The 15,241-nt window shown below is 41.7% G+C and overlaps 1 protein-coding gene across 1 annotated transcript in view; it reads left to right on the top strand.

Annotated features, from left to right (window-relative positions):
• The window catches only part of ptprq (protein tyrosine phosphatase receptor type Q), a 41,204-nt gene extending 26,304 nt beyond the window's left edge, over positions 1 to 14,900 (top strand). The window contains exons 42-65 of the mRNA XM_073471776.1: positions 14 to 165; positions 479 to 620; positions 1,752 to 2,027; positions 2,116 to 2,487; positions 2,750 to 2,859; positions 3,004 to 3,190; positions 3,629 to 3,867; positions 4,567 to 4,636; positions 4,989 to 5,147; positions 5,390 to 5,681; positions 5,765 to 5,838; positions 5,948 to 6,047; positions 7,073 to 7,201; positions 8,393 to 8,437; positions 9,102 to 9,128; positions 9,292 to 9,373; positions 10,285 to 10,375; positions 10,492 to 10,568; positions 10,910 to 11,044; positions 11,199 to 11,324; positions 12,101 to 12,246; positions 12,425 to 12,560; positions 14,650 to 14,773; positions 14,863 to 14,900. Of these exons, the coding sequence (XP_073327877.1) occupies positions 14 to 165; positions 479 to 620; positions 1,752 to 2,027; positions 2,116 to 2,487; positions 2,750 to 2,859; positions 3,004 to 3,190; positions 3,629 to 3,867; positions 4,567 to 4,636; positions 4,989 to 5,147; positions 5,390 to 5,681; positions 5,765 to 5,838; positions 5,948 to 6,047; positions 7,073 to 7,201; positions 8,393 to 8,437; positions 9,102 to 9,128; positions 9,292 to 9,373; positions 10,285 to 10,375; positions 10,492 to 10,568; positions 10,910 to 11,044; positions 11,199 to 11,324; positions 12,101 to 12,246; positions 12,425 to 12,560; positions 14,650 to 14,773; positions 14,863 to 14,900 (3,329 nt within the window). The remainder of the gene's footprint in view (positions 1 to 13; positions 166 to 478; positions 621 to 1,751; positions 2,028 to 2,115; positions 2,488 to 2,749; positions 2,860 to 3,003; positions 3,191 to 3,628; positions 3,868 to 4,566; positions 4,637 to 4,988; positions 5,148 to 5,389; positions 5,682 to 5,764; positions 5,839 to 5,947; positions 6,048 to 7,072; positions 7,202 to 8,392; positions 8,438 to 9,101; positions 9,129 to 9,291; positions 9,374 to 10,284; positions 10,376 to 10,491; positions 10,569 to 10,909; positions 11,045 to 11,198; positions 11,325 to 12,100; positions 12,247 to 12,424; positions 12,561 to 14,649; positions 14,774 to 14,862) is intronic.
• Positions 14,901 to 15,241: the final 341 nt, after the last annotated feature.

Raw genomic sequence — 15,241 nt, 5'->3', positions numbered from 1 at the left:
TTATGTGTTTCAGGCCCCATGTCTCCTCCTCGTAACCTGACTATATACAACCACACAGCAGTCTCTGTGTGGCTGAGCTGGGAGCCTCCTCTGGAGCCCAATGGAGTGGTGATACAGTACGGCTTCAGGATCCGGGACCTCATCACACACACCGTCACACACAGGGTATCGTCAATTTCACACACTGAAAGCTACCCCATAATAACAACAACACACACGCGCACACACACACACACACACTTACACACACTCCAGAGAACCACTCAGTAAGAATTCACTGTCGCACAGACCGTAGCTCTAATTTCACACTCCAGATACCACTCAACGGTAACATTATACGTACACATGCATGCGCATATGTCAGCTGATACAATAAGTTGCATTATCCACACCAGCAATCAAGATTGGTAGATTTAATCTCCTATGTGTCAATTTTTTATGTGTGTGTGTGTGCGTGTGTGTGTGTGCACGAATGTAGAATTCCTCTGGTCCATCGACCACAGAGTATCTATCCGGCTTCAGGCCTCACAGCTCCTATGAGATCAGTGTTTACAGTTACACAAGAGTGGGCCATGGGAATCAGTTCAGCAGCCCCGTGACCTTCACGACTAACGAGTCAGGTAAAGTACACACTGTCTACACACAGGGGATGCCACATTGATTTATGTTACTGCTCACAGTTTGTGGTTTATACGGCTTTGTACAGTATATTCAATTCAATTTTAAATATCGTATTTGTCGATAAAAGAGGTTTAAAACATTACCAGCATTTACGTGGAGTGTAAATGCAGCTAATGCACATATTCTGATTATAATTGGTTTAAAAGCCCTAACAGAATAATAAGGCTCCATAATAACAGCGCAATCAGAATGAACAGGACCAAACTGAACGATATTTCAATCGTTTGCAAAGGAGTAGTTCAAACCTTTTCATCAACAGATCAAAAAAATGTTTTCTATGTAAATGATATAACCTGATTGCTTTCTGGCTGCTCTCCACCATCTTGACATAAATGTGTAGTGACGAACGTTTCTGCACTTACCAGAGATGGCAGCTTCTAAGGAGAGCTAGTCTGCTGTGGAGAGTTTGTTTTTAATACAAACTTAAGAGAACTTAAACATAAAAGGACTCCTAGATGATAGATATCCATTTTCAGGACAGGGAGCTAATCAAACACGTGCCAAAAGAAATAAAATACCTGACGAGGAAGAGGAATGCATGCGGTAACATCACTTTTGCGCACATCACACAGCTGTTCCAATTAAATTTGCAGTTGCATGGAAACACCAGACCTTATCAAATCCATTCCATATGAACAGTCGACCCAAAATCTTCAATTGGAATGATTTCAGTCCGAGTGAAGAAATATTGTTCATTTTCTACCATCTACTCCAAAGGGTAGCGTCTGTTTCACAAGCTCATCAGTCATCGTGAAAATGGCACAGCAGCACAGCCCAAGACAAGTCGAATGTGATTCCCCTCAGGAACAACGGGTCATTACCGCAGAGTTGCTGAATATGCAGCCTGCAAAGATAAAGCTGTTTTGTTTTGCTTTCCTGTGAAATATGTTCAAGAATTTCCAATGACAAATCTGTAATGTTTGTCTCCAGACAGTTTCCAGTTATTCAGAGAATATGTGTGTAGCAACCTATACATATACTGACATTGAGTTTCATTCTTTATTCTTACAGGGGACAGTAAAGAATGATAACCAAAGCTAATGTCAGTATAACAACGTCTCTGTCTGCAGTGGCTGATGCTGTGGGGAACCTGTCTTGCTCAGGAGTGAGCTGGGATTCAGTTCAGCTGTCTTGGGAACTTCCAGCCAACCCTAATGGACAGATCTTATTTTATGAGATTTTTTTGGAGGCAGACTTGCAGTCCTACACACACCAGGCTCACACATCAGAGTACACGGTGTCTGGCCTGTCACCCGACCAGGAGTATGCATTCACTGTGGCCGCAGTCAACTCTGCAGGACCTGGAGATCGAGTAAACTGTACTGCTTCCACTCTCTCTGAATCAGGTAGACTTATTCTAATGTATATCACTTTGGCTGCTGATGTACAGTAATACAGAATGAATACTTTAATCCTCTTTGTCTCACTTAACAGTCCCAGCTGCCCCTCGCTTCCTCACCATCTCTCAGGTGACAACTAACAATGTGACACTTCAGTGGGCTCCACCGCTCTCCATCCCTGGCCTGCTCAAAGAGTACCACATCATTGCACAGCTGCTATCGACTGTTTGTGAAGCAAACACACCAACTACCACACAGCCTGCCCCAGAGGACGAACTGACCTCAGTCTGCGTGGACTCTGATGCCACGCTGTCGGTGAATGCTTCGAATAGCACCCAAGAGATTCACAACGTCACACTCCAATCCCTGGCTAAATACAGATATTACCGCTTCAAAGTGGCTGCTGTGACCAACGCTGGAGTTGGAGAATATACACAGTGGATTTATGCACATACCCTGGCTGGAAGTAAGAACATCACCGTGATGATATGACCTTCCTGTGTTGCCAGGGGAGTGCTTGCAGTCAGTTAGTCATACTGTATCTGACCTGCTTTGGTAATAGATGCTTCAGTATGTTAATTCAGCAGCTGGAAGAAAAAATAGAGAGAAAGTATGAAGATAATATATAAATAAATAAATGTATTAGTTAGACAGAGATGTAATTTGAACAATTTTTAAAGTTAATAGTACATCATAGGTATTCTGTATTCTCTTATCCCCTCCCTCAGGTCCTGATGCTCCTCCCCGTAGCCTGAATGTGACCGCCACCTCCAATGGTCTTCGCATCACATGGGACTCTCCAGACGTTCTCTCTGGACCCACGTCGTATCTTGTGCAGGTCACTTCTATCGAGTTTCATTTTTAAAGTCACACACACACAAACACAGATGTTCTCAGATGTTAGGCCAACGAGACAGGTAAATATCTCCAACTGCTCATCCACAAGTATTAAATCTGTCCATGAACTCTTCTGTCAAACCAGGTGGATGGTCCTGATTTGAACATCTCAACCGTCCGAGCTCCAGGAGAGTTGATGACAGTCGTTGTGACTAACTTGACCGCTTTCACTCATTACTTTGTGACAATCACTGCCTTCACTGGTCCGCTGGAGCACGCAGCCACTGATGGGAAAGCCATCGGGCCTATTAAATTTCGAACGCTAGAAGAGGGTATGTGGAAATGTCCATCTTGGACAGTGTTTCCCTGGGTTTCTGAAAGACTTAAGTATGTGCACATATTTGGCAGGGGTTTGGATCTTTCTGTCAAAAAAAATGCAGTTTCACAAAATGTTGAATTATTATTATTACCATATATGTGTACAAAAACTTGGAAAAGCTCCAGCAGATAACAACTCCCAACACGCTTAGAGACAAAACTAAAGAATTCTACTGGAGACCAACTACAACCATTAAATCTAGTTGAAGCCATTCAGTCATTTTGGATGCTCTCCAGACTAATTTTACATTCATTCGGCTTAGGTAGTCCCCAAAACAGCTTGGTTGCTGCACCAAAGCCTTATAATGGTAAACTCTGTTGGAGCTCCTACATCAGCTGCTGCCCACCTGTAAATATATTTTCCCCTTGTATCATTTCTACTTTGTCCCCAGAGCCCAAAGATCCTCCCAAGAACGTGACTGTATCCGTTATCCCAGAGGAGGTGAACCGTGTGAAGGTGACTTTCACCCCTCCAGAGGAGCCCAATGGAAACATAACTGCCTACTTTGTGTACATCTATGAAAAAGGCCAGCTGGTCAAGAACATCAGCCTTAATATCACCCGAAATGACCAGAACATGATGACTGCTGTCATAGAGGGTCTCAAAGGAGGAAGCAACTACAGTATACAGGTGAAGAACACACAGGCATGCACCTTAAAGCACTCACCTGGGAGAAATGGATGAAGAAAAGCTCTTAAACATTAGTTTATATATTGCTACTTGTGTCTGCTCCACCACTCATTAGACCGAGAAGAGCAGAAAATAAAAGGCACAATGCAATGCAACATGCTGTGTTTCATCAGCGATTCAACAGCATCAGAACAGCTGTCATTATGCGAGACCGTTTCACACGGCTGTGGCTATTTATAGTGCACATGTACCATTATAAACCATCACTGCTGTAATATCTCAATCTTTGTTTTTAAACGTCAGAAGGAGGATCAATGATTCTTCTATAGAGCTGAAACAGAACTGTCTGATACAGTCTTTACAAAGTGCTTTGCAATTCAGGATCAGTTAAAATGACCATTAAGAGGTAACTCTAATGTAAATAAGAGTAATGGTACATTTATAATACATAAATCATTAAAATTAAGTTTATAAATGTGTCTCATGGACATGCACATTCTCACCGCATTCTCTTCCTTAATACCAGTTTAAGTGAGGGAAAAGGCGTATGCATGGTTTTTGGGTGTAGTTTATACTTTTTGCCATTGGAGCTGTAACTCCAGGTTGCCCTTGTTAAAACAGTCGCTCAGTTAAAGAATAGTTTTCTTTTGCTCCTCTCTGCTGTCTTCCTTCCTTTCTTTTCTCTCTGTCTCTTTGTAGATTTCAGCAAAGAACGGGGCCGGTAGGAGCCCACCGAGCCCACATGTCCAGATAACTACAGGGATCAAAGGTACAAGTCCCCCTTCTTTGCTTGTGCTCTGCACTGCGCTGCAGAGTTTCTCTCTTCCTTGTTGCAGCAGTGCAGCATAGATTGGAGACTGTGCCACCGCACAGTATAATCACACAGCACAACAGTACACAGGCCCACTCTGACACAGCAAGTGTAACTCAGCAGTATTATCAGATGTGTGTGGATGATGTAGAGGTGCAGTTTTTCTCTCATTATTCAGAGCAGCAGCCTGTTTCTCATGTTTTATATGTAAATGCATCAGACTAAAACCACATCTTCACACACTGTGTTCACACAACCTGTGTGTTTGTGTGTGTGTTCCTGTGCGTGTGTGCTCCTCTGTGTGCTCCAGCCCCGGCCAAGCCAACCCAGAGACCCCAGGCAGCGCTGGGCCATGGAGGGGTTGCCATGGTAACCCACAGGAGTATCACCATCCGCATGCCTGCCTGTTTCTATAGTGACGACAATGGACCAATCACAAAAATCCAGGTCATCGTGGCCGAGTCAGGGGGTATGACTCTTCAGAAACATTGACAGCCATCACTTTTAGTTAAATACATACATAAATATTGTTATTGTGCTTTAAGCCCCGAGTTGAATCTCGTTTTACAGTACGTCACTCTGCGCTAAGCTCACAAAAGACAAAATGTAAGCAAAAGCCAAAGGGGCTTTATGTCAGCAGAAATTTGACTCAGTCCGCCTGTGATGTGTTTTCCTGTGTTTCCTTCTTCTCTAACTTTCCTCCTGTCACAGTGAAGGACAGTCATAACCTGACCAACTGGAAAAATGCATTTTTTGATCGTCCTGCCCCTTACCTGACTGACAAGGGGTTCCCCAACCCGCCGTGTTTTGCGGGGAACGGGGCATCACGCACGGCCGCACACGTCAGAGGCGGTAGCAGTGTGCCCAGAGACAGCCGGCCCCAGGTGAGGCACAATCACACCACGGCAGGAACGTACGTGATCGGAGAGAGTGATGACTGTATGATGGAGAACAACACCTATAATTTCTGCAATGGACCTCTGAAGCCCAACACGGTCTACGTGTGAGTGCACACAACAACTTGAAATTGTTGTATGTACATGTTTTATGACGATATAATGCTGACACTCAACTGTTGTTCACCAGGTTTAAGTTCAGAGCCACTAACATCAACGGCCAATCCACAGACTCTGAGTACTCTGAGCATGTCAAAACTGCAGGTACGTATAATTCATCCCTGTATTGAAAAGTGAAAACAAAACCTGTACAGCCGATTGTGTTGTTTTTGTGTGACATTATCCAGTCTGTCTCCTCTACCTCTCTCTGTAGTGGACGGCCTGTTGACCAGAGAAGAGCAGATCATTCTTGGAGTTCTGCTCTCCTTCTTCTTGGCTGTGTTACTCATCATCATCATATGTGGCTCAGTCAAGTAAGATGGCAACTTTAAATCATAAATCGATCAAAATGAGCTTTCATTTTCAGTAACCAAAATTAAAATAAGGATCAACGATTCTCCCAATTTCTCCCCACCCCTGTTTACTTGCGCACATCCAAAGAGAAAAAACAACATTTAAAGGCAACACAGAGGGGTTTTTTCTCAACATGGCAAGTTTGGGTTTAAGGACAGAGGATGTCGTTCACTGTACAGATTGTAAAGCCCATTGAGACAATGTGATTGTGATTTTGGGCCATATAAATAAAATGTATTTGATTTGATTTGAACACAGCTAGCTCGCCTGTACCTGCACTTTTAGACACAGATCAGCTGACTGGTATAGGAGGCACAGCGTTACAGATGCCGGGTTTATTTTCTTTTTCTTCCTTTATTGATTTGTTTGGGAAGAGGGTGGCAGATTTGTAGATTGTAACAAACTTAGTTTATTCTGGAATCTTTATTTTTGGTGAATATTTAAACTTGCCTAACCCTAACCTGCAAAAAGCCACCAGGATAAAGTCATGCTGTTGTTGTTAAAAAAAACACTTCTTTCAAATAGGAATTTGAAAATGTAAATGTTCAGTTGTCAGGGCATAAAACCAATGATATGTTGTCCTTTACAAATCCAGATGCGACAATCTATTTTTTATTTATTTTTTTAAATCAAAGGTAAATTGTGGATTTTCAGTATTGTGACATCCATTATAATTATGTTTTCATTCGTGTCACTTGTCTTTCCACCATGTTGCACCGGCATGTTTCTACAGTAGCCCAGGTTATGACAAACCATACACTGGCTCTAGAGAGGGCCTTTCATGTTTTAGATGTTTTTGCAGCCACAGTAGGGGAGGGTGATGCAAGGGGTGTTTGGTTCGTTGCAATCTGCAACATCACCACTAGATCCCACTAAATCTTACACAATGGACCTTTAATACAGCTAATTTCAGATTGCAGAATTTGCAACAAATCTATATTTCCTTTTCTATTCTTTTTAAATCTGTGTTTGATTGACATTTCAGGATCCATCAGCGTAAGAAGGAGGGCGGGACTTATTCACCCAGAGAGGCAGAGATCATAGAGACCAAGTGTAAACTGGATCAGCTGATCGCTGTGGCAGATCTGGAGCTGAAACAGGAAAAACTCAACCGGTTAGTCTGTGTGTTTAGTTTCAATCTAAAAGTGTCACTTCACCAAATATAACACACACGGTTTTGAAGCTGTGTGCACACTACATGACTTTAGGCTTGATTTAGCAGCTCCAGACAAGATTTTAAATCTAAGTCAACAGAGAAAAATCTCTTTGCTGCAGCCAACTTGATGTGCTGTCAGCAGAAACTCCTCTAGTGTGGTAGAGTTTGTGCAGAAAATAGAAGCACCAGCAGCACTACGAAAACTACACAGCATCGTTGTGGCTTTAAAGTTTACCTTCAGTTCTCTGCGGAGCAGACGAGTCATCCTGTCTGCACCTCGCCAACCACCCGCTCTTACATATTCAGCGTCTAGCCTTTTTGTTTTTTGGCACTAACAACTGCACAGACGATAGTGCTGCAAGCTTGTGAGAAATTAAGTCAAATTCAGTGTTAGTTTTGGTGTATCAAGGTGAGAAACTTCAGGAAAGAAGAAGAAGCTTTCAATGTGAATAGAACAAAAAAAGATGTTGCTTTTATATTTTTACTTTCCAAGAGAAAGATAGATAAAGATAAATAATAACATTGAAACAACCAATCAGCATAAAAAGCTGCAGGAACACTTTCCCTCTTCAACATCACAAGGATACCCACATAATGACAAAAATTGAACTAAAAATTGAGCAGCAACACGAGGAATTGATGAAAAACATAAAACTCACGTGAGAGGTTCTAGATAAATAAAAAAGCTTCCACTTGGCAGATAGATGTCTCTTATCTCTTATGTGTAAAAGTAATATAACTGCCCTACTTGAGCAAATATTAGCCGGCCGTATTAAACATCCAATATGACATTTTTTCATACCCACTGACTCCCTAGTTCTGGAAAAAGGAGGGACCGTTCCTGAGTAGAGTTGACTCATTTTAGCTGTTTCACACTCTTTTATTTTTGGACAGTTGCATGTGTTGCTCATCGTCATGTTTAATGTGCCGTCACTAGGAAGGTGTGTATCTCTTTGCTTTTGTTGTGACCAGACTATTTTCATGACTTGGACAGTGAGCTGAGATCTGCATGAACACCACCATTTGTTAGAATAACACAGTTTGCCTTGTTACTTGTCACATGAATGGCTCAAATAACTTTTTCCCCGCGACACACACCTGCCTTGACTCACTTTATTTTTCTCTCACCGAGCACTTTTCTCTCACCAGGTATTCTTCCTTCTTCTTTAGACGGAAAGAGATTTATGTGATCCAGTAAGTTTGGCTTTGACCTGTGTCTGTGTGTGTGTGCTTGCGTCACGTTTCTGTTGCTTCGTCGCATGTTCCTCTCCACTTTTTATTCGTCACTATGCATGTGTCATCATCGTCACCCATTAATTTAAGGCTTTAAATCGTCCATGTGTGTTGTGTACTAAACCTTCAGTGGAGGTCAATAATTGAATTCATTAGTAGTGCCCACAGCCTTCTCCTCTTCCTCCGTCACTAGAGGAATTTCAGAGCTCTGCTGACACTCCTCTGCTTGAGACTATTTTAATGTGTTTACCCACCCACTTTCTTGAAATTGCTCAGACAGCTTAGCAGTCTTAGAGGGCACAGATGGAAAGTTTTATCGATGGCTAAGAATCTGCGTTGCTGCAAGTCGTCAGTAATGCAAGGAAGCGTCAGTCACGGGGGAACTACCACATGCTTCATTCAAGTTTTCTGACGTTCACAGATTCTTTCAGAATTAACCATCAAAGTTGGTGTTTAATCAGTGGATTTGATTTAAAATGGTTGAAGCTCTGTTGCTTAAACATACAAAACAACATACTCTCTGCACTGTGGATCAGCTCAGCTGTCAGAAATACCACAGTGGGGGTTGTGATTATTGAGTAAATTTGTTTATTTTGGTTCATGTTTGCTGTCTATTTTTGTGCAGGCTGCTCAGCTACAGGAAATCACTCAAGTAAGTCATCCTGCATAAATAATTTGTTTATTCACACAGTAGCTGCAGCGTAGATCAGCATGTTCTGTACTGCTCAGTTTTGCATGTTGTAACCTAGAATAAACCTACAGAAAATAGCATGTTGAAGAGCTTTTTTTAACATTTCTCTCCGTTTCTCTGTCAGGCCTGTCAACAAGAAGTCTTTCCTGCAGCACGTAGAGGATCTGTGTGCCAGTGACAATGCCAAGTTCCAGGAAGAGTTTGCTGTAAGTGTTGGCTTGCAAGCTGGACACGTTTATATCAAAAGATTTTTCATAAATGTATGACTAAGGATGAAATAATAGAAAATTGCCTGGAATTGCCAAAGAAAATTTGAGCATAAAGTCTGGTACATCACAGAAAACAGATAACGAGGAAAATTTAGTGCAGACAGTGAAGATGAATGGGAAGTGCCGGCTTCATTCTTGTTTTTATGCACTTCTCAGGAGTGCAAAAAAAAGATGTGTAACATCCTATCAAATAAGAATTTAGAGAAAAAATCTTATAAGATAGCAACAACTGCAAATAGGAAGCTTAAAGTAACCTGGTCTTTATTATACATATTGCTTTTTGTATTATTCGTCATGACCATGATATATGCATAGTCAATACAAAACATATGTCAGAAGGTGCTTGCTGACCTCTGTTTGTATTTCAGACCCCCAATATGTTATTCTTAACTAAGACACCTCAGACACTCAAAAGTTTGCACGTTCACCTGAAGAATAAGTGCACCCAAATATGAGAATTCAATCAATACTCATGATCATGCCAATGGAAATTTGGGTGAAGTTTTGCAGTCCACACAACATTTCTGGAGCAGCAAAACAGAGCTGCAAGTAGAATGGGGACTTGTTTTAAAACATAAAAAAACAACCAAAAAAAACTCCATAAAATGGCACCATACAGCCTGTCTGACGTAGCCCAAGTCTCCAAAAGCTCCAAGATCAAGGTTACGCACGTGCACGGCTTAAAAAGGTTGTAAATAACATCTTGTCAACTCAAATTTAAGTTGTGATAATGACTGAATTGTCATTTTTGGGTGAACTTATCCTTTAAATCAAAAAATATAACCCTGACCTTTAACCTCATGAGTGTATTTATGCGAATACTGATTTTTTACATCTTATATCCCCAGGAGCTTCCAAAACTGCTTCAGGACCTGGGCACCACCGACGCTGACCTGCCCTGGAACAAATCGAAAAACCGCTTCCCCAACATCAAACCTTGTACGTGGTCAGATTGAAAAACTAGCTACCCAGAGTTATAAAACCTACAGTATAGCAAAACTATCTCTGTGTATTAGCTCTAACATTAACTGCATATGGATTTCAACTGTGTCTAGACAATAACAACCGAGTGAAACTGCTGTCAGAACCGGGCACTGCGGGCTCTGACTACATCAACGCCAGCTTCGTCTCAGTGAGTACAAGTTATCAGCTGCTAAAAGCCCGGCGGTTAACCTGGAGGCTCGCTTCCACTTGAGTCATTATCAGGTTATGAAAGAAGTAACGCAGGCATGAGACACATTTCTTGCAATTCGAGGAATTTGTTCCAGATATTTCCCTGCGCCTCTCTGATTCTGTCAGAATCTCTTTACAAATTAAATGTGAATCATTTCCAAAAATGGTTATAATGTTCAGGCTTATTAACTTGTTTCTTTTAATTAATCTTTTCGATAATATATTATGCTTATTTATAATTTCAGTGGGTCTGTATGTCGCAAATAAAACATTTCTCTCTCTTTTTCTGTATATTTTTAGGGCTACCTTTGTCCCAATGAGTTCATAGCCACCCAGGGTCCTCTGCCTGGCACTGTGGCGGACTTCTGGAGGATGATCTGGGAAACAGGAACCCGCACCATCGCCATGCTCACGCAGTGTTACGAGAAAGGCAGAGTGCGTCATCAAAGATTTGTTATGAAATAGTGTTGCGAGGACAGGCTGTGCTCCAGTTTGGGTTTACAACTCTGTTGCCAAGAAAGTAATATCTGCTTTGAAGATCTACCATGTGTATGTGTGTGTTTGCGTGTGTGTGTGTGTGACATTTCAGATTCGGTGTCACAAGTACTGGCCAGAGGACAATAAGCCAATGTCAGTGTTCAGTGACATTCTCGTCTCAAAAGTGTCCGAGGAGGTCCTGCCTGACTGGACTGTCAGGACCCTAAAAGTAGAAAAGGTAACTGAGCTCATGACCCCTCACACACACGCAGCACGTGAACTGTACGTGTGCATACTGTAAACTGTAAAACACCACATAGACAGAAAGTAACAACTTCATTTTTTGTTTTAAATAATTTGCCTCATTTCCATCTACCTATATATTATGAACCAAATGAAATGTGATTTACTGTGCGTGTCTTTTGTTCTCATTTATTCCAGTAAATGGTCTTCAATATGTTTGAAAGGCAAACCACTTAAAGGAATTGTTCGACATTTCGGGAAATTCAATTATACAATCTATTACCAAGAATTAGATGAGAAGATTGATACCCCTCTCATGTGTGTTTGGGGAAATATGACGCTGTTTATGTAACAGTCTCCCGGCTCCAGTTTGAATTTCAGAAGGTGATATTGATCTTCTTATCTCACTGACAGTAAGCAGATCTTCCAAAATGTCAAACTGTTCCTTAATGCGCCGTGTTGATAGTTATTTGTTCCACATCTGACAAACAGAAAAAACTTTTGCTGAATACATCTGATCAAAAATGTCTCCAAATTTGGTTGTGTTATTATAAATAGAATAAACTGTAATGCAGCCTTTAAAAACAGGAAAAGACAAGACTTATGACATATCATCATATAACGATATCCAAATCAGAACCGATATGTAGTCTCATATCACGATATTGGTATAATATCGACATATTGCCCTACCCTATAATGAAATAAAGTCTGGTACTGTCGTGAAATTTAACTTGCTGTCCTTGCTCTTGTCTAAATGCCTTTGTGCAGCACGGGCACTACATTCTGGTTCGCCACTTCAACTACACATCGTGGCCCGAGCACGGAGTCCCGGAGTCCTGCAGCACTCTCATTAAGTTTGTCAAAGCTGTCCGAGCCCACAGGCACGACAACACCACTATAGCAGTCCACTGCAGGTACTGTGTGTACTGACACTGCATAAATATGTCTCATATCAACAAAGTCCATCCATAAAAGGCCTTACTGTCAATGATTTAATTTCCTTTTCTGTTCCTCTGGTGCTTAACACACTAATAGTCATTTAAGTGTAGAGCAGCAGACAGTATAATGGTTTGTTCTCTCACTGTTCCTCAGCGCTGGGGTGGGCAGGACAGGTGTGTTTATTGCTCTCGACCACCTTATTCAGCACGTCAGAGATCACGACTTCGTGGATATTTATGGCCTGGTGGCTGAGCTGCGCAGCGAGCGGATGTGTATGGTACAGAATCTGGTGAGTGCACATCAAATTAGTTTATTTCAGAGCCCAAAAAGAACAAACAAAAGGGAAAAAAAGGGTGATCATACAGTATTTTGTCTTAAGTTGTTCCAGTGGCAGTGTAGCTGTCCTACTTTTCACTTCCTGCCCTGCTGTGATCCCATCCCCATGAGGAAATATCTGGAAAATTCTCGTTTTGACAAAGGGAATGATCTGGCAGTGGATTAAAGGCATATGCTGAGCAGGAATCCCCCTCTAAAAAACAGCATGAACCTATCCTAAAATTACCCGATTCAGTCATTACTTCAGTGTCTCAGGGTCTGTAGGGACCCTGTGCCTAGTGCCTTTGCTTCTTCTCAGTATTATTGTTTCATTATTTCTAGACGTTCTGTACATTTCCTAGTTTCCACATTTTGGCAGTGAGGTATGAGCCTGCAGTGTCTGCAGCTACAAGAGTCGCTTGCAACCAGCGAGGGCATGATTCTTTGAGACAGCAGTGTTCAGTGTGCCAGAGTCCAGTCATATTATATGAACTCACAAATGTCATTGCAGAGATACTGGAGCACATTTCTTTAACTGACAGCTTTAAACAAGACAATAGTGGGACCCTATTATCTTGAACATTGGTTCTCAACCTGGGAGTCAGGTAGCGAGTGCATTTCCAGAGGTCACCAGATGGTTGTGGAGAAAGAATGTTTTATACTTTAGACTGGGGAGTAGGTTTTACAAGAAACTGCCTGTACCAGTGATATAACTAGGCTTAAAAATAGATTTTATTGAGTGCATTTGTGAGCGTCAAAGTGTGCATATACACTCTTTTTTTTTTTTGGCACTTTCAGGATGTTGTGGCGTAAACGCCCCGTGCTGAGGAAGGTTGTGAATGTGATTTTTCTGGAAGGGATGAGACTCAAAAAGAACTACTGAACATAGCATTTCAGCATTTGTAGCCTGATTTCAAAACGTATGTCTCCACATCTGCAGATCACAGCAATAAGCTGATATGAATGAATCAATATAGGATAAAGTCAAGAGGCAGGTCATTCCTTGCAGTGTATCATTTGACTGTGTGGTTGAGCCAACTCAGACAGATCTGCTTAGGTCAGGGCAGCCTGCCAAAGTTGGTCCGCCATGAGGTTCAATTTAGTCCGGGAGTTTCTAGTGACACAAATAAAAAAAATAATACAATAATGTTCATGCTGTTTTATGTTTGTGAGGTAGAAATGCTCTTTAATATGTAGGATCTGTAATCATTTTTTACACTGTGCAGGGAGGGATCCTAGTACCACTTTGCATCTTAACAATACCATAGGTGTTTGCCTAGCACCTAGCTCAACACTGGTTTCAGTTCATTATGGTTTACAAATAGACACAGACAGAAATTAACCAAAATCATTCAGGGATGAAGGTTATCTTTCATTGTCTATCATTGCCCCAATGGAAGAGTTGCTCTTTCATCTGAAAACACACCACTCTCGAGCGTCCATATCTCACCACTCAGCCGGAGAAGGAAACTAATTAGGAAGAACTATGGGCCAGAAAACTCAAAGCCTGAGGAAGCCTGAAAAAAAATGTGTTTGAATGAACTTACTTGGTGCTGTCTTGAAACACGGTATCCACTTCTCTTACTGTAATACATCCATGACTGCAGCAATAAGAGACAAAGTAATTTCACATATGACAATTTACTCAATATTTGAGTTTTTAAATGTTACTTTTGTTTCAGGAAGCCTGAAATAAATCTGCAAATCAGCTCTGATAAGTTGCTGTGAGGACATAAGGGATGCAAACTTTAGTAAAATGTCTTCTCTTTATGTTGGTTTCTTTTGGCTGGCTAATTATGTGAGACTGTTGAGGACTTTGTGTGCATGACAGGCATGTAAGTTCATGTGCTTTATCCATTGTTGATGTATTCATCATTATTAATTTAGTCATTTTTTTCCAGTTGGACTCAAATCAGGGTTATATTTATTACATGGTCTGCATCAGCCACCAGGACACCAAAGAAAAATTCATTTTGAGACTTAATTTTACATAAAAAGAATGAATTAAGACGGACGTCGGCTCAGTGTTTGTCAATGTGTGTGTGTGTGTGTGTGTGTTTCAGGCGCAGTACATCTTCCTGCACCAAAGTACGCTTGAACTTCTGAACAACAAAGGCAACAGTCAATCCATCTGGTTTGTCAGCTATTCTGCTCTGGAAAAGATGGACTCCCTGGACGCCATGGAAGGTAAACAACAACAAAAACAACAACAAAATATAAACCTCACACTCCTCACTGGACAGTGCTCACTCCATTCAATCTGTCCTGGTTTTCAGGTGATGTTGAGCTGGAATGGGAGGAGACCACTATGTAAAGACTGACCGAGGGACACTTTTGCCCGGAGAAGGTAACACTTGAATGTTTCAAGGTCACACTGGATCTCCAACCGTGGACTGGACCGCCTCCACCACTCAAGGTCAGAGGGAGGAGAAACAGGAGGTGAACAGCACAGTCTGAACTGAATGGCCTGTCAGTCGACTAAGACTTTGTTGCTCCACTTCAACCCCACTTCTCAGCGCAGTCCTCCCCTTAAAAGAACCTCCTGTCCACTTGTTTTCAAAGAGAGTGAGAGAAACAAAAGGGAGACAGGGACAAAGAGTTTCAGAGACGACAGGGAGAAAAAAAGCGAAAACGGTGAGCTGACGGCGAGAGCTC

Source organism: Pagrus major, chromosome 8 (assembly GCF_040436345.1).
Source record: "Pagrus major chromosome 8, Pma_NU_1.0".
Taxonomy (NCBI): Eukaryota; Metazoa; Chordata; class Actinopteri; order Spariformes; family Sparidae; genus Pagrus; species Pagrus major.
This window is presented reverse-complemented; position numbering and strand designations above follow the sequence as displayed.